The 27,738-nt window shown below is 35.6% G+C and overlaps 1 protein-coding gene across 2 annotated transcripts in view; it reads left to right on the top strand.

Annotated features, from left to right (window-relative positions):
* CTNNA3 (catenin alpha 3) overlaps positions 1–27,738 on the top strand; it is a 1,797,749-nt gene that overhangs the window by 1,610,656 nt on the left and 159,355 nt on the right. For both annotated transcript variants that reach the window (XM_033209585.1, XM_033209586.1), the window contains exon 14: positions 9,807–9,899. In XM_033209585.1, the coding sequence (XP_033065476.1) occupies positions 9,807–9,899 (93 nt within the window). The remainder of the gene's footprint in view (positions 1–9,806; positions 9,900–27,738) is intronic.

Here is a 27,738-nt window from a genome sequence, read left to right on the forward strand (position 1 = left end):
TTCAGCATTATTCACAATAGTCAAGATATGAAAACAATCTAAACGTCCATTGACAGATAAATGGGTAACTAAAACGTGATCAACTTATAAGATGGAATATAATTCAGCCTTAAAAAGAAAGGAAATCAGTCATATACAATAGCAAGGGTTAACCTGGGGGACATTATTTGAAGTGAAGGAAGTCATTAGCAGAAAGGCAAATACTGCATGATTTGCCTTATATAAAGTATCCAAAATTTTTACACTCCTAGGAACAATGAGCAGAATTGTAGTTGTTGAGCTGAGGGGAGGGGAAATGAGGAGTTGCTGCTCCAAAGGTATGAAATTTCAATTATACAAGGCAAATAAATAAATATCCTGCTATACAGCATTGTGCCTATACTTAGCAGTACTGTATTATTCACTTAAAATTTGTTAAGAGGATAGATTTCATATTAAATGTTGTACAATAATGATAATAATACTGTAAAGAACAATAATAACAAAATAGAGGGATGCCAATGGTTCCTGGAGGCAGTTTTGAATTATATTTTAAAAGATTGTAAGAAGAAAAGTCGCTAATTCTTAATTTTGACAAGTAGAGACATATGTTTTATTTACATCTTCATTTATTTATTTATTTTATTATACTTTAAGTTCTAGGGTACCTGTGCATAACATGCAGGTTTGTTACATACGTATATTTGTGCCATGTTGGTGTGCTGCACCCATCAACTCGTCAGCACCCATCAATTCATCATTTACATCTTCATTTATTCTTCTGTTGCATTCACTCAATAAAATATCTATTTACTGAGCACTGACTGTGTGCCAGGCACTGTTAGACACTTGGGTTATAAAACTGAGAATAATACTAGATGCCTTCTCCCTCTGGTGGCTATAACAGAATGATATGTGTATTCAGGAGATTAACCCTATTTTGAGTTGATATGATGAATTAGAGTGGACTATGTTTCAATCAACTTTACTCAACAAATTTACCAAATCTTCACTAGCATTGAGATCTCTCAGTATTGAGGAGATGTTTGATCCAGCCTAATGTTTGTTGTAGCCTTATTATGTTTTCAGTTTAAGCATCAAATCATAAAAACTGAAAATTCAAAGGATTTACAAAAATTACCAATTTTACTTACTTCTCATCTTCATTTTAAAGGTCAAGGAATTTAAACATAGGAAAATTCTGAGATTTACCTAACAAAAAACAACTAATTTAGTTAGGATACCCAAGCATCCTAACTTCAAGTTCCATTAATATTCCACCATAACACAAACCTACCAGCTTTCTGATGATATAAGAAATATCTTCCCAGTTTTTCCTCAGATGCTTTACACTCATTCCCCTCTTCTGCCTGACACATCCCAGGAAATTTTTTCACTTCTAACCACTCAACTTCAGCCTCAAATCATTTAACTCTATGGAATATCTATCATCTCCATCTAATATTCTTACCCTTTATCTCCCTTGAGGGCAAGGACTGTGTTTTATTTACTTCAAGATTCCCAGCATCTAGCATAATAGTTTGTGTCTACATACAGTCATGCCCCATATGACAATGTTTCATTCAGTGATGGACTGCATATAGGACAATGGTCCCTTAAGAAGGCTATAATGGAACCCAAAATTCCTATCACCTAATGACATTGTATTATTTGTTCTCACTTTACTATAAAGAACTACCTGAGACTGGGTAATTTATAAATAAAAGAGTTTTGATTGGCACACAGTTTCACAGGTTGTACAGGAAGTATGACTGGAGGGGCCTCAGGAAACTTACAATCATGGCAGAAGGTGAAGGGGAAGCAGGCACATCTACAGGGCAGGAGGTAGAAGAAGAGAGTCGAGGAGGAGATGCTATACACTTTTAAATAGATCTTGTGAAAACTCACTCACTGTCATGAGAGGATCAAGGAGGAAGTCTGCCCCAATAATCCAATCACCTCCCACCAGGTCCCTCCCTCAACACTGGGGATTATAATTCAACATGAGATTTTGTCGGGGACACAAATCCAAACCATATCAGATGCCATAGCCATCTTAACATCGTGACACAACACCTTACCTTTTCTATGTTTAAATATGTTTAGATACACAAATATTTACCACTGTGTTACAGTTGCCTATAGTATTCAGTACAGTAACATGCCATACAGGTTTGTAGCTTAGGAACAATGGGTTTTACCATATAACCTAGGTGTGTAGTAGGTTATACCATCTAGGTTTGTTTGAGTATACTCTATGATATTTGCTCAGTGACAAATTCACATGATGCCACATTTCTCAGGATGTGTCCTGATTGTTAAGCAACATGACTGTATACGTAAGACAATTGAGTATGTTAGTTGAGTTAACTTGAGTTAAGTTAATCAAGCAAACTTAGATTAGCACTGGATATCTTTAGATAATCTTATTATGAATAAAAGATAAAAACAAGTTCAGCAGAATCAAAGCAGCTTATTAAATTCTGGTATTAAGATGACAAACAAATGATAGAACTTCCTTTTTTAAGGCTAAATATTATCTCACTGTATGTATATGTTTGTGTGTATATATGTGGAGAGAGAGAGCTCACATTTTCTTTATTCATTCATCCAATGATAGACACCTAGGTTGCTTCCATCTCTTAGCTATTGTGAACATGAAAATGCAGATATCTCTTAGGTATATTGATTTGAATTTTTTTTATTTTTATTTTTTTGGTTTTTTTTTAGACAGAGTCCCGTTCTGTCACCCAGGCTACAGTGCAGTGGCATGATCCTATTGGCTCACTGCAATCTCTGCCTCCCAGGTTCAAATGATTCCCTTGCCTCAGCCTCCCGAGTAGCTGGGATTACAGGCACACAAAACCACACCCTGCTAATTTTTGGATTTTTAGTAGAGACAGGGTTTCACCATGTTGGCCAGGCTGGTCTTGAACGGCTGACCTCAGGTGATCCACTCACCTTGGCCTCCCAAAGTGTTGAGATTACAGGCATAAGCCACCACAGCTAGACCTTTTTGTATATTGTTTCCACCACAAAAATATGATACATAAGTGAGGAGATAGATTTGCTAATTAGAATTTAATCATTTCATAATGTAAACATATACTGTTATAAACATCATAGTACGCTACATAAATAAATAATATATACAATTATTATCAATTAAAAATTAAAAAAATAAATTTTAAAAAGTCTGCAAATGAGATTTTAATTTTATTTTCATACATTTTCTGATATCTTCTTCCAGTAGTCTGGTTAAGACTAAAATGTCTTCCCTCTTTTGTCTGGTAAACATAATGCTATCATAATGTTATTATATGGAATATGACTTTCAGTTTACATACTTATTTGCAAGTAAATTTAGTTTTTAATGTGGCTTAGGGGAAATTTAAATATAGTCATTCTTGGGCCTTCCCTTACTCCTGCTGCCTATGTTGGGACAAGTGAGCCAAAACTCTTGAGCAGTGGTTCTCAAATGGGTGATTCCTAAGCCCTCAAATTTCCAGGGGATATTTGGTAATGTCTGGAAACATATTTAATTATATCTCATGACTTGAGAGGGTCCTGTGTGTGGTAGATAGAAACAAGGGTTGGTGCTAAACTTCTTACAATACACAAACGAGATTCTCAAAACTGGAGTTATTCAGACTAAGACGTCAACAATGCTAAGACTGAGAAACCCTTCTCTTAAGGCTAAGTCTGTCTCTGGAGGCTTGGGCTGCATCAAAACATCAGGAAATCTCACCGATCACTGTCATTTACCCGCGCTCGTTGCCAGTGAGACGTCCATTGTCCCAGCTCATGTAACCCTTTCAGGTCTACCACTGTTTCTGTGACAAGTTTGTGGCACGGGGCTGTGGTGAGACTTGAAACAATGGTCTGGATTTACTGGATGACATTTTCTCTGAAGTCTTTTTATCATCCATATTGGATTGTCAAGGAGTAGGGCAAGTTGCTACTGATTATGGTATCATAAATGTTTTAGTCCTCCACATCTGAGAATCTCTTCTGAGCTTATGGAAAACCTTTCTCTACACGAAATCTCATCTCTAGTTTCCACAGGATTTTTTTTTTTTTAAATTCAGGAATCTTTGCACATACTTTTCTTTAGCCTAGGAATTATTGATTCAATACTTACTAAAGACAGAAAGCAAAGGAGTAAACATTCTCCACAGCTCAAAAATGGTCCCATGGTTTTCACATGAAATTGATCAATAACAAAAGCTTGCCAGTAATTAAATTATTTGTTCCTTTATTCAGCTAGGAAATAGAAAAATTGAGCACATACTATGTGCCATTTCATGTCCTTAGAGTGGAAAACGAGACAAACAACATCCGTATTTTCATGTAAGTTACATTCTAGCAGGGGTAAGACCAAAAATATATCCCACCTGCCAAAAAAAAATCCCACCTGCCAAAAATAATGAAGAAAAAATATAATTTTAGGTGAAAATCATGAAAAAGGACCTAAAGAAAATATACAGACTAATATAAGAAATAAATGCAAGGGGAAAATGGTTAACTTTAGTTAGACTGGCCAGGTGAGACTTCTCTGAGTAGAGAGCATCTGAGCTCCCATGCTGAGAAAGATCCAGTCTGCAAGAAGGGATAAATAGAAAGACACAAAGAGCCTTAAAACTGACTTGGAAACTGCTGACAAGTGGGACATGTTTGAGGAGAAAAGGGGTCAGTGTAACAGAAATGTCACTAGTTTCTCGAATATTTATAAGGTAGAGTGCCAGTCTCATGGTCAAAGGTGTGGGGCAGGAACTTTAGTGTGTGTTCGTGTGTGTGTGTTCGTATGTGTGTGTTCAACAAGGGACATGTCTTAATTTTCTTTAATTTGGCATTGGGTCATTGATATATTTTTATTTTTAAAATATGTTTTAATTCTGAACTCTCCATTCTGACATTGCAAAATCATCCTACGTTACCACCTCAGCTAGAATGAAATCACTGAACATGTGACTCCTGCTTGGGATGGACATTCATAGCGTGTTTCCTAAGAGATTCTCTGAGTGTGAGACCACTCCTGACATGATTATGGCAGTTATTTGATTGTAGTAAGTCAGTGAAAGCTAGCCAGTGAATGATATTTATAATAAATCATGTGAATGATTTAAATCAAACACAATTCTGAGAAGAAACCAAGCATGACTCCTGTTTTCCAGAGTATTTGTAATTCTTTTTATTTCTTCTTTATTTTCCTCCTGTTTCTTCTTTGAAATTTAGCAACTGCAAGTATCTTTTTTGTGTTTTAATATTAAATATTTATAAAGTCTGTGCAAGTGAATTTTTAGTTGTAATAAGGCCACCTGTTTCATTAGGGATGCTGAAGGAATTAATGAGATAATGTCAATAGAAAGGATTGAACCCCTCGTGGAAAAAAGGATATATATATATTTATATATATATACATAAACACACACACACATATATGAAATTTACTGTGACCCTGAAGTCTTAATGTTTTACTAGTATGTCATTGCTGCCCTGGCTTTTATGTAAATACCTCAGCCTGAATGTTTTCAACTTCAACTTCCATACTAGTTTTTGGCCTCTTTTGCATGAATCAAGTGAGATAACAACAGTAATGATAATCTATAATAATCATAAACAATATTAATAATTTAGTCTTAATATTAATAAATAACATTAAGAATTTAGTATTTCCTAGTCACTGAATAATGTCCATCATCTTGTTTTATCTTTACAATAACCCTAAAAATTAGGTAGTATTTATGCTATTTTACAGGTGAAGAAACTAAGCCTATTCCAAATAACTTTTGGGCTGCCTAAGGAAGACTCCATAATAAGCCAGAGGTAAAATAGGAAGATAGGAAATATATTTTCACAATTCTGACTTGAGAAATAACATTAATATCTGCATTGATTAACACTTTTTCGGAAAAAAAAAAAGGGCTCCCTTCATCTTGGTCTGGTTCAGAGACAGCCCAGCTTAAAGAAGACAAATTATTTCTGTCATCCCTGAGAATCATGCTAGAGTGAATCTTTGCTAAGACCAGTTTAAGAGATAATTTCACTCTTAGACATGATTAAAATCCAATTAAAAGAGATCTCTTACATGGAGTTTAGAAGGAAGCAGTGCAGGGGGAATTATATCAAACACTGTTTAGAACAATGACATTAGATAATCAAACTCAGGTAACTGTAACTAGAGACAACTAGTAAAAGTACCATGTCAACCCAAAATAATGTCTGTGTAGAATCCAAAGTACAGAAACATTGGTGGCTTATCCAAAGTCCCAATTCAAAAATAAATTTGGATTAAAATGGATTAAAATTATTAAATTTGGAATAAAAGTGATTAAAATTTGGATAAATTTATATACATATTTAATAAAAATATAAAGGGTTATATTGGGATGAGGTATAGAATAGTGGAGAAAGAAGAGGAAAAGCAACAAACAGAAATAAACTTTTGCCACAACCCAGCTATGTCTATGGGCTAAGCTCTTACCCGAAGCATCTTAGTACAATTGAGCCTCACAACAACCTTTGGAATTAGGTATTATTATCCAAATTTTATTCAGAGGGAACCAAACTTTAAAAGAGAACACATATTGCCCAAGGTCCTATAATCACTCATTAGAGGACCAGAACTCAGATTCGGTCTGGATTACTCAATATTATAGGGTCTTTCTAATATATAACACTGCCTCTAAGATGGTTAATCTTTCACAGAATGGAAATTGATTAGAAACATACACACACACACACACACACACACACACACGCACACACACACAACAAAACTTGCAGATGTTTACCAGATAGGTAGAAGCAGACTATTTTAAGAATGCATGATCCAGGGTACTCTATCATCCCTCCTCTCCCCCTTTCTTTTCTTTTCTTTTTTTTTGAAATGGAATTTTGCTCTTGTTGCCCCGGCTGGAGTGCAATGGCATGATCTCAGCTCACTGCAGCCTCCCCCTCCTGGGTTCAAGCGATTCTCTTGCCTCAACCTCCCGAGTAGCTGGGATTACAGGCCTGTGCCACCACTCCCGGCTAATTTTGTATTTTTAGTAGGGACAGGGTTTCTCCATTTTGGTCAGGCTGGTTTCAAACTCCCGACCTCAGATGGTCCACCCACCTTGACCTCCCAAAGTGCTGGGATATTTGCTGTTTCTGTTTTTTGTCTTTAGTACTGGAGGAGTTAATGTATTGCCCTCAAAATTATTAGAGTACTCCTATCTCTTTCTTAGTTTCCACTTAAATTGTAGCATGTTGTATTTAACCATTTATTTTCACAGTACCATCCAACACCATGCCTTAAAAAATGTGAAATGCTGTCAGCAAGTGTTTTGAACACTCCCCCACTGATCTTGTTCATGAAAAGAAAAGGTCAGTTTTTGTAGCTTTGCAAGAAAACTATTAGTCCCGTGTTAAACACAAAGAAAAGCACAGAAGTATGTGGGCGTAAATGGTAGGCTTATTTCTTCCTACAGCATCCCCAACAAAAATGGCACTTCTGACTTCTGATAGCAGCAATGGTTCTTAGTTTGTTACTTTATTTTGGGGGTTGAATAAACTGTTGGATTGGATGATGAAGTTATTTGTCATTGAATGATAGGATGTAACCCAAATAATAAACAAGAGACATTTATAAGAAACAGATCACAGTGGGGACACCCGACAACCTTCAGTTGCAAAACAACAGGGCACAAGAAAGAGAATTTGATTAACTGAATTTGTTCAAATATTGATATAACAATGAGGGAAATTGCAAAGATGCTTCCTCAAGAATACTGTGAAAAGAATATACAAAATGACTAATAATGAGATATATGATTGTATAGAAATTACATAGTGATGAATTCATGCTATTAATACCTAAGAAGAAAGAATAAATTGTCGTAAGATAATAGCTGCACGTAGTTGCAGCAAAGAAGGATTGCAAAGAGATCAACATATAGATTAAAAATAGCACATTGAAGGCTTTGGTGAGAGGGGAAATGTTAATATCTGATAGGAATTGGTTGAAATAAATGCAAAATGCTCCTCTGCAAAGGGATGGGTATTGCTCAGTGCAAGTGTGTGAGAACAAAGAAAGTGCTGGTTAAAGATCTATGAGATGAGAAAGAATGTGCAGCCATTAATGAATAGGAAATTGGTAGTTTTGCTCTATAATATGAGCTAGTCATCAAATGTCCCCATCTCTGGAGTGCTCCCAAGAGATGAAAGGCTCTTGGCAACCCTGAAAATAAACAGAATGTCTGTGTATAAAGCAAGATTGAAGGCAAATCAGAGCTAGTCTTAGGAGACAGGATCTGCCCCTTTCCAGTCTTCAACAACCGTATGTGCGTGAAAGATACAGACCCAAGGACATCTTCTACTTCATTTTTGGTTGTTTTCTATGAAACCTAAATACCTATTTTCTGGGCTTGTCACCAGGATTTTGTAGCAAAGGAATCATATAGAGTGGAATGATGGGCATTGGAGACTCAGAAGCAGGGAGGGCGGGAGAGAGGTCAGGAAAAAAAACTACATATTGGGTACAGTGTACACTACTTGGATGAAGGGCCCACTAAAATCTCAGACTTCACATCTATGCAGTTCATCTGTGTAACCAAAACCCACTTGTATCCCCAAAGCTATTGAAATAAAAAAAATATTGAGACCTTGTGCACTGAAACAAATACTAGGCTAATTCTTGTTAAGTACTTTGACCTGTATTTGCAAAAATGACAAGGAAGACATGTCCTTGCCTCACAGAATAGACAGTTCAACAATTAGCTGCCTAATTCAGCAATGATATATTAAAGTATGATGATCATGATGGCAGTTAAAGTAGAGGGGGCTAGGAAACACTTGGCAGAGAATCCAGCCCAGTCTAGAGGATTCCTGAGCAAGACACCTCCCTGAGAAAGAGGTATTTAAGCTGACATTGAAAGAAGCAATGGAAGTTAGCTAACTCTTCATAAAAGACACTGAATTTCAAGTTAAATTATTTATTAAGTCCCTAAAATTTTAATTTCTTGATAATTTCTGGTGGCATTTTGATGATATATGTTTTTAATGATAATTATCTAATGCATTTATCAACTGTAAGCATCTTAGTTTGCAGTAACCACATAACATAGTGGGTAGCCAAATTGCTATTTGCTGAAATAAAATTTTCCTTGTGATCATTTTTTTGCTTTCTTTTTCTCTCACAATTTATTGGGATATAATTCATATACCATAAAAACTCACCATTTTAAAGGATAAAACTCAGTGTTTTTTAGTATATTCAGAAGGGTTTGTGATCATTCCCACTAACTGCACAACATTGTTATCATCTCAAAGAGAAACCACATACCCATCAATTGTCATTGCCCATTTCCCCTTTCCCCTGGCACCTAGAACCAGTAATTAAATCTCTATCTCTGTAGATTTGCCTGTTGTAGACTCTTCATGTAAATGGGATCATACAATATATGGCCTTTTGTGGCTGGCTCCCTTCACTTAGGATGTTGTCTCCAAGGGTCACCTGTGTTGTGGTGTGTGTCAGTACTTTGCTCCTTTTTGTGGCCAAATTATATTCCATTGTACACATGTACATATTTTGTTTATCCATTCATGAGTAGGTATACATTTGGTTTCCATTTGTTAGCTATCATGACTGATGCTCCTGTGAACATTTTTGTATACATATTTGTGTGGAGATATGCCTTCGTTTCTCTTGAATATACAACTGGGAGTGAAATTGCTGGGTCATATGGTAACACTAGGATTACCCTTTTAAGGTACTGCCATGTTGTTTTCCAAAGAAGAAATGCTTTTACATTCCCACTGGCAATGTTTTTGCTTTCTTTTTATAGACCCCAGAGGAACTAGAGGATGTTTCTGACCTTGAAGAGGAACATGAGGTCCGCAGTCACACCAGCATTCAGACCGAAGGGAAAACTGATAGGGTATGTCACTTCCCCTAGTGGGAGAAGCATTACTGTGTCATTGAAGGCTGTGCCCTCCCTTTGTCAATCTAGGCAACCTCTAACAGGTGGGACTCCTGGATCTGGAGCTAGTTCTGTGAAGCACATGGAGAAAAGCCTTAGCATTAAGGGAAACCACATGAGAGGAATTATTTCCTCTATCTTGAGAGCTCACAGTAAGTCCATTTCAGGTCATGTACTGAATCACTCCATACTGCTTTTGATCTTTATAGGAGTCATGGGAATATAAAAGTGAAATATGTACGTGTTTGCTTAGAGTAGAAAAAAGAAACGAAGAAGTTGTAAATATACTCCGAAATTCTAGTGGAAAAGAAAACTCATCTGAGTCAATAATCTATTTTTCTTTCTCAACAATAACTTCTCCTGTGCCTGCCCCCCAAAACACACACACACACATCACCACCACCACCACCACTACCACCTCCACCTCCACCATGACCACCACCATCACACACAACTCCAAATATGTTCATTCTGATTTCTGAATTACTCTGAGATATTGTACTTTACTTTACTCCCACCCAGTGCCTGGGTATCTGTGAAAGTTTGGCATCCTAGCCACTTACAGCTTGCAACTGCAGACCAAACTATAAACCTTGGATCTGAAACCCACATAGTATAGCATGATGCCTAAGGCTTCCTGGGAATGCATGTGAATCTGCCACCTCCTTCTGGGGTGTTACTTGGGAAAGTCAGTTAGCTTCTCTGTACCTCAGTTCCCTCATTTGTAAAGCAGAGATGCTAATAGTATCCTTCATATGAGGATTACTGTGGGAATGAACTGAGTCAACTAACAGAGCACTTATGTAGTACCTAGTTCATACTAACTTCTCAATAACTGTTAGTTAATATTATTCATAGTAGTAGTAGCAGCAACAATAGTATGATTATCATGATCATCATTATTAGTATTATTATTAGGTTAGTTAAATTCAGTGACATAGAATTTGGAGATGGAAGCAAATTCCTAAACTTTCCCTCTGTTTTCTGGTCTCTCATGGATCTATCTGATGTTGAAAACTTACATTGAAAGGCTGGTGCACACTCTGTTTTTGTAGACATACTGTTATACAAGCTCCTCAGAAACATTTTAAGCAGAGACTTGTTTGGTAAACTCCATGTCACAAATGCATGTTAGTACTTAATAAAAATATTGATATTCCCTTACATGTTTTGATATTCTATTCTACTCTATGGCTTGTGGACACTGACTTGAAAAAAAAAAAAGAAAAAAAAAACTTTAGGCTTTACCAAATTTTACCTATAATCCTTTGGATTTCTATTTCCTAAGAATGGAAAATAAGTGAATACACTGAAAAACATCTAATTTTAAACAGATGCAGAGAGTTAGATTCTGTTTCTACTATTCTTTTGGATTGCCTTTTTAAAAATCCCGCAACATATTATGTAAAATAGTTTGCTTCTGTTTATCTACTTTCATACATGTGAAATGTATGTTAAAAAAGCTGTCATTAGAACTTAACTATATCTTTTTATTGACAATAATATCTTGAATTTACATATTTGTTTTTACAGTGTGCTAAGTATTTTCGATTTACTATAAAATACAGGAAATATGGTGAAACATAATATGGGAAAAGATAAATTTGGGAAAGTTCCATGTTTGCAGACATTCAGATTGCCTAGAAATAATATTTATCAGTCAAGAAAATAAAACCTATGTTTTATCAGAAACATTGTTTATCTCAAATTTTGGTAATAGGAATATTTCATTTTAGTGCAGAAAAAAAAGTTCTCCAAGTAGACACCATTATTACATAGCCAGATAGATAGTATTTGGTGATATATTGGGAAATGCTACTTTCTTGAGTTTCTTACAGATTATTCGGGTTATTTGTCAGCCCTCTAGTAGCCAATTTGTGTTGAAAACTGTCTAGGGTCACACAGCATCTGGATTTAGTTTCCATCAAATCTAGTTGGCATCATTGGTAGAGATCACATCTTATGAATGGAAATTGAATTGGAAACACATTTTGCTAAAGGTAAGCTTTGCTCATGCTTTCAGGGAAGTGGGTGCGTGGTTCACTCAGGCTGATGTCACTGAAGGTGAAGCGTAGGTGTCAAGGCTTACAAAGTAATTGACCAAAGGAAATTTTATTAAAATTAAGGCTCTTTTTAGAATTCCAGAATTAGGATAAACACACCTCAGTTTTTATTCTGGCTTAGAACTTGTAGACGATGAAGACTTGGTTAGAAAACCAAATTTATTCATTTGAAAAATGAGGTGAATAATACCATAGTTTCTCACAGCATCATTGGTAACTTCAAATAAGATAATGCATATGGAAGTGTTTCAAAAACTTCCACATTATATGATAAGATGGTAAACTTATTATTACTACTATTTTCATTTGTATTTTTGTTCTTGGTCCAAAGTATAGGCCAGGCCAGCTAGATGACTGGCTGCCCATTATAGGTTACAAACTTGATTATCTCTGTGGTTCTGAATCTTAAGGATCTTTCATAGAAGCCACTGCTTCTAAAGTTGTGGAAATTACCCTGAAACTGCTCTGCATCTTGCATCAGTGTTCTGCTGTGCACAGTTCTTGGACAATCCAGTTCCTTCGGAATATGCCGCTGGGTGAAAACCTCACCACTGTTTAGTGACAAGATAGATCGTGACCACGAAATCATGAAATCTACTGGTGGCAACATTATATTCAACCTGGCTATTCTTTGCTCTTACAAATCTCCTCTGCATAAATCCTAAATAGGTTGGATTTTATTCACTTCCTGCATTGGGGCTCCCTAGCAACTGCTATGTGGAATTCGTCTGATAACTGCTCAGTGATGATAACACGTATACAACTTCATATGAAGTGTGACCCCCACATAGAGTGACTCTTGACCAATAGTCCTATTCTATTTCTAAGATAGACAATTTGGAAATGCATTTTCCATGGAACCTGAAAGGGTCCCCAGGAGGATCAAGTGTAACCGTGTTGATACTGTGTCTTTAGACTGGCTCTCCTTTCTTTGTTGATTCGTTCTTCCCAGGCTCCCAGTTCTGTTTTCTAATATCTATTTCCCAAACTACCTTCCAATCTCAGACTCTGCTTTTTGGAAGAAAATAATAAAAGAAAATTACTCCACATATACCATTGACTTAAATTTCACATTAACTTTGCTATATTAATATTATTCCAGTTTTACGAATAAGATCACTAAGGCTCAGATTTATGTAACTTGTCTGTTAAGAGGATTATGTCTTCAGACTCGGAGACCTTCTGTGATTGCCACATGTCAATTTACTTAGGAAATAAAGTTAGGAAAAGTCCTTTACTAAACAACAGATAGACTGCCACCAGAGCAATAAACCTGATGTGTCATTAATGGAATGAGAAAGAGGACAGAGCAAAGGGTGTCATAGCTGTCTGACAAGGGGAAGACACAAATTTTCCTTTATATTTTGAAGAGAAATTATTTTATATTGTAGAAGATTTGATACCAATAACACCCCTTACATTATACCTGCCTTGTGAGTTTATTACAACAGATTCTACTCTCATAAGTTAAGTTTATGAGACAGATGGCCAAGGAAAAGGATAGCTCAAATTTGGTCCCCACCCAAATCACTCAACAAGAACAAGCATTATATTTAGATAGGTTTTACAATATCTACCAGATATCTTGTATTCTTGAGTCCCATATTCTTTATACTAATATCTGTGTTCCATGCTCCTTATAATAATAAAATGATATTTATGTCTTCAGTCTCATATCCATCTGAGACATCATTGTCACATTCTAGCCATAATTGCTGTAATTTCATATCCATTGGACTGAGTATAACTTTTGGCACATTTCACATGCACTCTCACTTTGAGAAGATACTATGAGATATTGAAGGAGATTCTGTTGAGAACTCTTTAAATACTCATGCATGCTCAGTGTGGAATTTGGGGTCACAGCACAAGATGAGTAAATGAATTTCTTTTTTGTTGTTGCTATTACTAAAGAGTAAATGCCTTTTTAGTTCTTGGATTATGCAGACTCTGCTGTGTTGAACATGTGCTAGAACCAGGCACTGTTTAGTAATGGAGTGACAGTTATTTATTATCATTTTACTTTCTGTATTTCATTCCTCCTAGCTTCAGCTCAGCATCATTTATTATTGTTGTCACTGGTGGCAAATGCCACTAGGCATTGTAAAGGTCTGTAACTCACATATAATGATTTAGAGTCTGTGGTCAATGAGAACAAAACATTAAAAGACCAATAATGCATGACTTATGAAGTGGCAATGGAAACAGCAGAGGAAATCAGTAATTATCTTAATTATTAAACAGAAATGCTCACTGCACCAATACGTGGTTATATCCCGTGATCAGGCATACCGGAGTGACACAGGAGTCTGATACGGGTTCATAGAACATTCTTCACAGAGCTCATTGTTTATTCTGTTCATGCTTTCAACCAGAATAAAATAGGCATCTTTTATCTGAAAAACTCAAATTCAAAAGAGACATGAAAATAGACTTTTAAAAAGAGAATAAAATTTCTAAATGTATTAATAAGATTTTTGTAAGTCCTAAAAGCTTCCTAAAATGTTATATGACATACAGACATACAAACATACATTATTTTGTATTTAAACAGAGCAATGCATGATACTATTTAACACATTGTAGTTTACAGAACATTTTCAAATTGGTAGCTTATTTATAAAAAGTCCTGGAGCTTATTTTTTGTTATATTTTCCTTTTGGTTTTACTAATTAGGAAATGAAACAAAAAATTTAAGTAGTTTATGCAAGTCGTATTGACTGGGACCAAATATCAGATCTTTTGGCCTCAAACATGTTCTCTTTCCAGTACAGCATACTTGTTAACTGGAATAGTCTCATCATCCCTTAATATTATCATTGATCTACTATTGCAACAGCCAGTATTATAGAGTTGATATTATAAATTGCTGTACTAGAAAGATGATTTGTGAAACTGAAGACCATAAACCTTAAAATCAGATGTATTTAAACCTTGCAAATTTCTACATGTCCCCATCCTGCAATCTTCTATCAATAGCAAAATCGGTTTGTTGATTACCATTCAGAAACTACCTGGTAATGCGCAGACCCTGACAGTCTCTTTTAGTGAGTCACTTCACCTTGATCTAGTGGAGTATTAGGCAAGTCGAGTCATATAGCAGGGAATCCTGCAGGATGAGGATCCAAAGTTAGTTCCCAGCACGGAATCCAGAAGAGCAAAGGCAATTGCTCCTTAGTCATTCTCTCATCACGTTGTTCTGTGTGATATTTCAATAAAACGAGAATTCTAATTTCTAGAAGATTTTCCTGTTTTATTTTCTGCAATGGGGCAGCAGTCATAATAGAGACTTAGGAAATTATTTAAGTTGCAGCAGGGTGGCAGCTGAAAGTTCCTCAAACTTACCTGGATAATAACTGTGGGTTTAAAAAGACTCCTCATAAAATTGATTGAAAGAGAGTTTTGGGAATAGAATAGGTGAGCAAATGACTTGCCTTTTATAGAACTGCTATAATGTATAAGCCAAGAGGATGGACTTTGGAGTCACATAAACCTTGATTCAAATCTTAGTTCTACCAATTAGTATCCATATGACCTTCATAAAGTTACATTTCTAACTTTCAATTTTCTTATCTGTAAAATCATGATGATAATAATAATATCTATTTTATAGGTGTTTTTGAAGATTCAATTAGATATCTGAAAATTCTTGTTTGGTTTTTGGCACATAGGAAATGAACAATAAATTTTGATTTTTATAAAATGAATCGCATGAAAAGTGCAGATCTTTGTGTACTCCTGATGTGCTTTGACTTTTTATTCAGTAGCTCAGGGAGCTTTGTAAATACAAATCTCTCTGTCTCCTGATATGTGACTACTTGGTTTCCCGTTTCATGGTACTAAGTGCTTTTGACATCACTGACACTTTACTATCAGAAGTCTTCTGAAATTGTTTTTTTCCTTAAGAAGGGGACTAATCAAGAAGTGCTTTAAGAGATTACAAGGAAGAAGGCATTGTGATTCTTAATGATGCCAGCATGTTTATGTAAATCTGTATTCACATAAATAAGCTAGAACTAAAATAGATATCCAAAAAGCCTATTCTTGTTAATGCAACCTCACAGAAAAGTTGACCCAGTAGTTGTCAAGTTCTTATTTCCCTCATCATTTATTAAAATGCCTGGCTCTGCACTGGGAGTTTTTCTTCTTCGTGGAACTTTGGTAGCTTGGTAATCCATTGGTTTCTGTCTCTGTCAGTTCTCATAAAGTTATATAGGACTCTAACTTTCTATTTTTAATTTTTCTGTCAGGCAGATTACTCACGCCTGTAATCCCAGCACTTTGGAAGGCTGAGGTGGGTGGATCACTTGAGGCCAGGAGTTCAAGACCAACCTGGCCAACATGGGGAAACCGCATCTCTACTAAAAATACAGAAATTAGCTGGGCATGGCAGTGTACACCTGTAAACCCAGCTACTAGGAAGGGTAAGGTGGGAGGACTGCTTGAACCCAGGAGGCGGAGGTAGCAGTGAGTGGAGATTGTTCCCACTGCACTCCAGCCTGGGTGACAGAGTGAGAGACTGTCTCAAAAAAGAAAAAGAAAAAGAAAAAAGAAAAAACAACATTTAATTATTCTAGACATATAATGATTTTTTTAAAAAGAGAAAAAATACATCTCATTCTGATATTTATTGGATGCATGTTGCAGACAGTTCTGCAAGTAGCCATTTAAAATCACCTCTTCTTTCTTGGCCGCTGTCCAAGAAGAAATATTCTACAGTCACTCTTTCCTCCGCCTATACAACTTGAAATCCAGTAAGGTCCAAATACTAAATCAAAGGTTTTGTTCTGTCTCACACAACTTAAACTTTGATTATAGTGTCTTGTAGGTGAGAGGTGAGAAAGGAAATTTGTTTAACAGCACTGAATTAGACCAAGTAAGATTTTTATTTTAGGATATTTGAAGCTGCTAGTTCAAATTGCTGGAATTGAGTTTAATGAATAGAGCATTAAAAACAAAACATTTAAATATTATAATTTCAACAAGAGTCATTTCATATTTCATTGTGACCAGGTTACACTACCTTTTTAAAGATACATTATTCGTCATATATACTGATTACCCCAAATTACAGAAATTGTAATATGCAGTCTTTGCTTGATGACTAAGGTCTGTCATATGTTTAACATTATATTCACTTAAGAGCATACAGTTTGTCAACCTGCCCTGCTTTAGAGAAAATCTCTGGGGCCATTGAATCTATATAAGCTCTATAAATAGAAGTAAATTAGGACAGAAATAAGAACAGTTGCCTAGGTTACTGGACACAACCTCAAAACGTCAATATCAACAGATGAACTGGAACATATCAAATCTTAAAATACTAGCGATGATTCTTAGTGTAAAAAAAAGCCGTGTAAAGTTCATGTTGTAGATAGGAAAAACTGCCTCACTTTTGCTTGCTTACATGCAGTTAGCTGAATATCCTTCACTATGAAAGTAGAAAAAAAATTCCATGGAGGAGTGGTTTACTCTAAAAATTAAAAACATTTTAATAGGCCATAATCATTATCAGAATATACTCTCAATAACTCAAATTTGTACGGAATTACCTTGCAAAATATTGGGACACATGACCTCATTACCATCTTCATGATCTAATTTGGGCTTATTATAAAAAACAGTTTGAATAAATCTAGATAAAATTACATTAATCAGCAGCAACACAGCAGGCAATACATTTTCTCATCGTTGGTTTCTATCATTTCAATTTTATGTTTGGCAGTAACTCTGCTCTCCTATCTTTCTGGGTGATCTTTTTCATATTTTTCATGGTTTATTTTTCCTTTATCTATTTTTGAACATTAGGATTTATTAGAGTTCTGCTCTAAGCCCTAAAATCCTCCAGCTCTTCCTCCTACTTTTCTTAGACATTCTCACATAATCTCAAGATTTCAAATATCATATATAGGCACATGATTCTAGTCTAGCCCTGTCTTTTCAGCTCTGACTACATATATTGGGAGGCCTACAAATTTCCTCTCCTTGAAATAGTCACAGGCATCTGTGGGTCTCACTGTTTCCAAATCCAAGTGCACCACCTTAATCCACTAATCTACTCAAACTCTTACATTCCTTAAGGCACCTCTGTACATTCAGTTGCACAAATCTAAACTCAGGAATAGTTTTTGAGTCTTCCCATAGCTAATCATATGACATATTCTGGCTTTACTCTCTTCTAAGTATTTTCTGAACTTCTCCATTTTTCACCACCTCCACTATCACCACTGTCAAGGAAGAATTGCACCAAAGTTAAATAGGAGAGGAAGACTTTATTCAAGGCTTTTGCAATGGAACAAAGGCTAGAACTCATTCTGAGCTCAACTCTGCTGAAACAAAGATTTTTCAGAGATGAGGTGAGAGGGATTATAGGCCATCAAGTTTGCTAACTGGCTTTACCCAAAGAAATAGTAAAACTTCTAACAAATGTTTTCTTTATAATAGGAGATAGGTTTACAACTTGGAGAAAGCCGTTTTCAAGCAGAGGGGAACATTCATGCCATCTTGGTCCCTCCTTTAGTTCAGTCACTGGCACCTCTCACCTAGATTTCTGCAGTATGTTCCTAACTTGTCTCCTGCCATCAGTTTTGTAAACTTCCAGTGTCCATACTTAAACTCCCATGATATTTCCAAAGTGAAAAATCTGTCATCTGTCATCATACATAAAAGCCCTTTTAGGTCTTAGTGTCACCCCTTGCCCTTAGCATGAAATCCAATCTCCTAATGCCCTCTGTAAAGGAACTTCAGGATCTGCTCTCATTTGCATTATATTTTGCCACTTTCTCTTCAATGCTACCTCCTTGTGCAGAAATCTCAGGTCTTACAGACATCAGGCTCACCCTCACACTATTCATTATCTCAGAGAAACACAATTCCTACAACACCCCCTCTTTCCCTTTACCAGTATCTGCTCATCAGTAGGATTTCAGATTAGCCCAGCCTTCTCTGATACCCAAGTTCAAGATAGTTTTCCTCCAATAATCATCCATTACATGTGGATATTCTCACATTTTGATAGTCATTGTGCCGGTATAACTTCCTATATAATGGATTTTCCTCCCTACTAAATTCGAAACTCCATTAGATCAGGGGACATGTTGTCTTCTTTTAGCACTACACCTGCAGAATGTAGGACACTACTTAGTACAGAGCAGATTCATATGTGAATCACGTCATATAGGAAAGAACATAAGGAGAGGCTTTATTTTGTAAGATATCTTGCCCTAAAAGCACACAAGGTTTCTAATATATTGAGCCTAGGGTATTACATGAATTTATTTCTTTATCTTTTTTTCTTCCAACAGTTGTAACTCTTTGTGACAGATAAATCTTACTATAAATTGCTAGATCACTACTCTGAAATATTCAATTTAGTACTTGCTAGTGTAAATATTAATTGATCCAAAGTCCTTCACTGTGCCTTTTTATTCCTGGCCATATAAGGGATACAGATCCTAAACCCTTTTTATTTGCTGCAATGATCCTTGTGCTTCTGACAGAGAGTTAGGATTTTCCCTGAACCTATATTCCTGATTTTTTCATGTCAGAATGGTCTAGTTTTGTCTTTTTCACTTCCTTTCAAAAGTTCTTCTAGATGAGCCTAACTCCCTTTACTCTCATAAAGCTTTCTTTACACTTTAGCCCCTATTGATTTAATAAAACAAAAACTTCTGCTGAAAAGCTGTCTAAAGGACAGTTTACTCACTCCTTTTGGATTTTTACATGTCAAGTTCACTAGGCTCTATCTCTATCCATTGTTAAGTAGTGTACTTGGGCAGTTTTAAGTTCTTTACTTAAATTTGAATTTAGTGTTATTTCTTGAATTTTATAAGTTACTGTATAAAAATCTAGGCAGAGAAAATTAAAGTTTAAAACACTATACATTGTAGTATCCAAAACTTCTTATATAAGAGTTCTTTTAATAAATGCCTCTTGAAATTTCAATCTGGGAAAGATTTTTACCAAATATCTTAATATGCTCTTACTTATCAGAAAATGGAACTTCATTAAAATATGTACATTTTCACCCTGCTTTGGTTGCTGGGAAGTTCTATGTAAAAATTAATGTTCAATAACTAATCTGAATTAGTATATAATTTTTAAAAATTAAAAAGATCTTTTTTATTACAGTTTTTCTTAATCTAGTTTTTCCATTGTCAAAATTTTCTTATCACCAATGATGTAGTGTATTTTAGAGTGAGAGAAGGTATGGGCATCAAGTATATTTTTGCAACAATTAGAACTTCTGTGATTTAAGCCTAAATCTCTCTCCTCTGCCATTGATTTATAGAGTAGAACCTTGATATTCATAAATGCAAGTTTTCCACCTTATAACATTGACAAAAAAACAAAAGTTCTATATCTTTAGTAGTAGTTTATAATGCAACCAAGGCATGAATTTAAGTGGTATATTGTGATATATGTGACTTACTTGCTAGGTAGTGAACCTAGCCTTCGATCCATTATTTAAATAGAGTTTTCTACTCATTGATGCATTTACAGTGAAGAAATAGCAAGTAGAGAAGTTCTGAGGAGAAAATGTTTTTGGAGGTGAATGTTAGTGAAGTGAGCAGTAATAGAAGTCTGAAACTAAAAGGGAGGCCTGGTCTTTTATGATGTATAAACCATCATAAGACATTTGGTTTTTACTTTGAGTAGAATGAGAAGCCACTGGAGGGGTTTGAAGCCAGAAGAATCATGATATGACATATTTTAAAGGAGTCTTTCTGAATGCTGTACTGAAAATAGTCTGAGAAGTGGTACAGGAGGAAGCAGGAACTTAAAAACCATTGCTATTATCACAGTGAAAAATGGTGGAGACAGAGACCAGGATTTTAGAAATGGGGAGGTTGATTGTTGTTGATTGTGCATATACGGTGAGAAGTAAAACTAACTAAATTTGCTAAAAGATTGGATATTGGCAATGAGAGAGACAGAAGTCAGGGACAACTCAAGGTCTGGCTTCTGAATGGGGAAGATGGACTTACTATTTATGTTGGTATGGAGGAGACTGAATTGAGCAGTCTGGAGATGGTGAAAGAGCAGAAATTAATTTTGACTGTGACTGGACTAAAAGTCAGTTGAAAAACCAAGCAAAGATGTCAGTTAGACTAGAAATTATCTCATATACATAACTTTATAATTGTACAACTTTCTAAACTTACAGTGAAATTTTATGTATTACTTGGTGACCTTTTTTTTTTTCCCTCAAGGAATTGGCTTAAAGTCTGGTTTCCTTCAACTTTCAGACTTCATCCCCCAACAAATCTCCTCTTTTCTGACATACTTGTTCTCTTGAGGATCACCTTTTTAATAATGCCACCACTAACCACCCGACTTAAAACTGTGACTGTTTCCAACTCTCATATAACCTCTTTCCATGTTTCCTTTACTTTTTTCCATAACATTACCTTCACTGTCTGATGTATTACATATTTGCTTGTTTGTTTAGTCTCCCTATTAGACAGTAAATTCAATAAAGGCAGCAGTTCTAATGTTCTTTTGTTTTTTCCCATGATGTATTCCCCCACACTTAGAACAGTGCCTGGCTAGTAAATATGCTATAAATATTTATTGAGTCAATAAATAAATGGTGTTCACCATATATGTGCTTTGGGAAAAGAGAGCTGTGAAGAAAATTTTGGGGCAGTGGGGTTGTTTCAGATACAGCACTTGAATCCAACCAATTATAATGTAGCTACAGAATAAATAAGGTAACTCCTATATTTCAAAAACAGTATTTTAATAGATAATTACTCAGATGATGGGCATTTGGAAGAATGTTCTGAGGCTAAAGTACTCAAATGATTCTTTCTCTTTGTAGGTGTAGAGGTGTTTGTGGTAGACATCTGGCTACCAAGTATGTCTCTGCTTTCCCTGCCCTAAATTGTCATCATTGAAAAAGTCGTATTTCATTTATGTTGAAAATTGAACATGTATACATATTGTTGAATTATTAGTCCCCAGTTAAAAAAAGATGTACTTACATCTTTTCCTACTAAAGACACTGTATGTAGTAATGGGTAAGGTAGCAGAAAAAGAAGCCAAATGCAACACCTTTTTTAACATGCTTTCTAATATTCTAAAAATCACCTTTGTACTTTGAAAGCACCATAACTGAGATAGTCCTTTTATATTCATATTTTTAATCAGCAAGTAATTTCTAACCTACAGTTATTTTTTAGAAATTTGAGCATGTATTTCTAATATATTCTAAAATATAAGTTGTATAGGCTATGTAGCACTCTCTATACATCTAAACGTTGGCTGAAATCCCATGTAAATATGAACAAACATATAACAGAAGCATTTCCTTGAGTGTGAAGTCATCAGCTATGTAATAGTCATGTACTTGTAAGAAACAGAGCTTTTAGAAAAAGTCAACCTTCAAATGTGTCTCCTCATTTCTGATGCTAAGACCATTTTAAAGGAGAGCATAATTTCTGGAACTAGACTCCTATGTTTGAATCAGACTTTGCCACATACTAACTGTTGTCATTGAGCAAGTTACTGAACATTTCTCTGTTTTGCTTACTTATTTTTAAAATGGACATACTCACATCATAGGGTTATTATGGGGCTTATAGGAGTTAATATTTAGAAGGGATGATGTATCATTAAGTGATAAAAATATCTGTCATCATCATAATCATTACCACCACCATCACTATCACTGTTATCATTATTTGTTGAGTGGATTCACACTTACGACATCTCTGCTATTTTTGCAGCTTGGCAACATTCACCTTCCTAATTAGTTCTCTTCAGATTTTTCAGAACGGTTTCTGGGGAGAGCCAGTCTGATTGGCCAAGCTAAATAAATTTCCTCCTATGTACAAAGTCCTTTACATGGGATCCTTTCATGAGTTTCTAGTTAATTTATAGATGGGTAGCTCTTGAGCCACGTGCCTACTCTGGTCCAGTTTCAAACTGCAGCTCAGAAGAAAAGAAGTGCTATGTTGTCAGGGCTGTTATTACACCAGATGCCTAAATCCATTTGCTTGCAATTACATAGTCATGAATGTAGCATTAGATTTGTGTTGTTCTTTGAAATGATGATGTTACTAAAATTTCCTAAAATAATATAAAATGGTGTTGCAAGGAAAAAGGATTTCATTTTCAAATATAGTTTCTAAAAATATGCAGAACTCACTTGGTTCTGTTTGCTATTATTTTTGTAAGATGCACCAAGAGTGCCCAGGTCTTAGGGTCACCATCCCTAAGATGAACCTTGGCCCTTTTTATTAGTGACTGTATGACATTTAGTAATATGTGTATTTCTCTGAGATACTGATTCCTTATATTTCAACTCAGAGAATACCTACCTTGTAATATTATATTTAGAAATAATGCATATAAAGGATCTTGTATAGTGGTAAAAACAAAGTAGATGCCTAACACGTGGTCTGTTCTATTAAAATATAGTGTTTATAAGAACAGCAACTGCTAATCATAAGGGATTCATATTGTCCAGTGAATTAAATGTAAGTTATCTAAGGTAAAGGCAAACCAGAATAGATTTAAAAAATCCAGTTTATATTTTAATTTGCAGGGAGGGAATAGAGAACAAGGCACAAGGAATAGGAATAAACAAAAGTATGTGGAAGGAAGGAAGGGACAAAGGGAGGGAGGGAGAAAGAAAGAAAGAAGAGAGATTTGGGTTGGGGCAGGAAGACCCTCTATTTACCAAGAGTGATAGTGTGCAATGAACTGAACAATATGACTAACGCAATCTTCAGCTCCCGAGTTCCAACAACAACAACAACAACAACAACAACAACAACAAAGGGCCCTATATGTACTAGATAAAAAAGAGTAAATATTTGTTTTTGTGACTTTGGGATGGTAAAGGATGTTCTAACTGTGATACCAAAGACAGAAACAAAGGAAAAGGCAGGCAAACTTTACTGCCAAGAATACAAAATAAAAAAAGTAAACCCAAACCAACAAAACACAAAATAAAGACAAACATCCATTTTAGTGGATAATAATCACAAATTATATGAGAAAATGTTTATATATTAATAGAAAGAGATTTTCACAAATCAGTAAGAAGAAATGACTCCTCACCCCACTTTCCACCCCGGCCAACAGAAAACTGGGCATTACAAGGTATTCACAAAGAATACATGTATATTTATAATAAGTATGTAAATTGTTGTCCCATCTCATCAGAGATTACACAAATACAAATGAAAACAACAATGAAATATATTCTGGTAACATTTGAAAAAGAATTTAAAAGATTGTTAATATCCATTGTCAGCAAGTTTTTATGAAAAATTGATACTCAAACACTTTGTGGAGACATCAATTCGGTTAAGCTGTCTGCAGGGAAATTGGGAAGTAAGCATTGAAAACCTTTATAAAAGTGCATTCTCTTTGTCTTCTAGAATGTTTGCCCTGGATACATTTGAAGAACTGCAGAAAGATATTCACCACTCAGTATACAAAAACAGACAGACAGACACACACACACACACAAAATACCTACCTATCTACATACATATCTACATAAATATAAAATAACATGTAAATAAATGATACCAGATCTGTATCATGAAATAAAAGTTTTAAAATGTGATGAATCTGTATTATACAGACACTGATACACTTTATAATGTTAAAAAGTAAGAAACAAAACAATATACATAATATGATCTCATTTTGCAATGCAATTTGTAGAAATAATGATACATATATATGTAGCCTACAAGAATAGTCATAAAATATTGCTTTCAAAATCTTTGGTATATGAAACAATATTTTATAAAAATAAAGGTATTCTGTATGAAAGTACAGAGGGAAAAAGAAGCCTACCATACTACTGAGAGTTTGTGCGTAATTTTATGGACCAAAATGTTTCAAATAAACACAAGGAAAAAATAGCTATCTATAATTTTACTATCTAGAATAAGCCATGGTTGTTAATCCATTTGATTTTCTTAATCTTTAAAATGTTACATTAATAGAAAGTATATATACACTTACTGAATATTTCATGAAGCATACATTATTCAAGCCCACTTTAGAAATTTATGTTTTCTATCTTTTGATAGAGGCTACTAATTCTTGACTCAGACTGGTGAAATATTCTTTCATTTCCAAATAGTAGCACTATCTCTAGACTAAGTGTGATGCCCTGAAGTTCAGATACAAACTAGTAAGCCAATGGGGTTGATGTCAAAGTGATAGAATTGCAGAATAGATTTTAGTGACAATTTTTCAGGCTAGTTCTAATTCATAGAGTAGAATTTCACCACTGCGGTTCTACTGCTGATGATTTTTGTTAAAAATGATTGAAAACAAAAGAATCAGCCAAGCCCTCCAGAGATCACTGGCTCCGTAAACTGGGGATCTTCCACGAGATTGCCAGGTTAGCTTACATGAGGGTCAGTCTGTGCCAAAATGTCCACTGGTTCTTAGCTAAAATGTCAGTGTAGGGAAGGGTTTCTCTATCCTTGTACTGTTGACATTTTGGACCAGACAATTCTTTGTTGTAGTAGCTGCCCTGTGCATTGTAGGATGTTTAGCAGCATCTCTGGTCTCTACCCAGTAGATGCCAGTGAAGCGACATCGTTGTCTGAGGAAATAGCCAAAGTTTGTGGTCTCGCGATAAAGAGAACAAAGACGCCGACACACACACACGGAGTGGGTTTAAGAGCGGAAAGTTTAATAGGCAAAAGAAAGAAGAGAGAGCTTCCTCATGAAGAGAAAGGGGGTGACCAAGTGTGTTTCCAGGTTTGGGGTGAGATGAGATCGATTTTATAGAGGGGCTTGAGGAGATGGTGTTTGATTTACAGGGGGCCCAGGGTATTGGTTTGGCCAGGTGTGCTATTTATATAGCCCACAAACCTTTTATTATGTGGATAAGGTTTTACCTGGCTGGTGCCATGACACCTGCACATGTGGCGACAAGGAAAGGGAAGAAGGAATCACCATGTTGGATGACAAGGAAAGGGAAGAAGGAATCGTCATGTTGGATGTACCTAGCTTCCAGGTACAGCTGCTACCATTTACCTATAGAAGCTTCCAGCTTGCTTATCTATGCTTGCAGCTTGATTTTTCAGGCTGCTTTCTATCAGAAAAGAAATGATTTGGAGGCTGCTTTTTATTAAAAGAAAATTCTACCAAGAATTGTTTCACCCTCACTAACTGCTTGAATAATTTCTTACTACTCTATCACCAGTAGCCACACCTCCCACATCAGTCGTGAGTAACAAAAATCTTCCAGGAGATTGCCAAGTTAACAATGAGGTTGTGATTGCAGAATAGGGGAGAGGTAAAACCAACCAAAGGAACAGCCATTCTTTCTTGGAAAAGATCGTTCTTTTCTACTGAGACCTTCCTAATTTTGAGGTTAAAATAATAACCTCAAATAAATATTTGTTTTTAATAAAAGAAGAGTAGTGGATGGTAAGTTTTTTTTTTTTTTTTTTTTTTTTTTTTTTTTTTTTTTGAGACGGAGTCTCGCTCTGTCGCCCAGGCTGGAGTGCAGTGGCCAGATCTCAGCTCACTGTAAGCTCCGCCTCCCGGGTTTACGCCATTCTCCTGCCTCAGCCTCCCGAGTAGCTGGGATTACAGGCGCCGCCACCTCGCCCGGCTAGTTTTTTGTATTTTTAGTAGAGACGGGGCTTCACAGTGTTAGCCAGGATGGTCTCGATCTCCTGACCTCGTGATCCGCCCGTCTCGGCCTCCCAAAGTGCTGGGATTACAGGCTTGAGCCACCGCGCCCGGCCGGATGGTAAGTTTTTGTGGTAAATTTTTTCTTCCTTTTTAAATTTTTTGTTTTAAATGTGTATGTTTTATTGCCCTTACTTGTTAAAATAAAATAATTTGCAAACGTATGTTTATTCTGCTACTTTAAAAAAAAAAATTCACAGGCCTATGAAATCCCATGCTTAAGAACCTTAGGCAAAAACCATGGTCTCTCGTCTTTTACTTTGAAAATGTTTCCAATTACTATAGATGTGACTTGTCTGAGAGCCATTTGTGTTGTCTGCAGTAAAACTGGAATATATCTTCCTGAAAGATTCCTCCAAACACCCTAGAGTTTTACCTTTGAAAGCTTAACTAATTGAAGCCTTACTTTTAATTTCCTTTTGTGCTCATCTATAGACACAGTTTCATCTATATCCTGTCTCAGTACTAAGTTAGGCTCATGTGTCAGCTGCTGCCTCTTGAGCAGAGGGTCTTATTTCTAGTGCCTGAATGGAATTTTACTTGAAAAAGCCTTGTCTACTGCTAAGTGCCTTTCTAATCCAGATGTTTCCCTCTCCAAATTCACATTCAGAAGACAAGAAGAATTACGTTTTGTTTATTTAATGTTGGTGTGTGTTCTGACCATATGGATTTAGCTTGCACACACTGATTGTGTTGTTAGTGCTGCTGATGTAGGATAGGTGTTACCATCAACCCTGTGTTTTAATTGTTGCAGCAGCAAAGGGGTGTTTTATATGTTTTGAATCTCAGGCAGTAATTGTGCCATATTTTAACATAAATATTCATGTAAAATAATTATTATGGTACTGCATAAAAAGGGATTGAATTACTTGCATTCCATATAGAAGGAAGATTCCTTTAATTGAGATCTGACAATGTAATACAGAAGTATATTTCAAAACAATTAAGCCTCGTGATTTTGTTTGGAGAACTATGTATGCTGTAGGCATTGTAATCAGAAGAATAAATACAAAAAATGATCTGGCAGTTTTTAGCACTTAAAACTTAGATTC

This window comes from Trachypithecus francoisi, unplaced genomic scaffold (assembly GCF_009764315.1).
Source record: "Trachypithecus francoisi isolate TF-2019V2 unplaced genomic scaffold, Tfra_2.0 Lachesis_group9, whole genome shotgun sequence".
NCBI lineage: Eukaryota > Metazoa > Chordata > Mammalia > Primates > Cercopithecidae > Trachypithecus > Trachypithecus francoisi.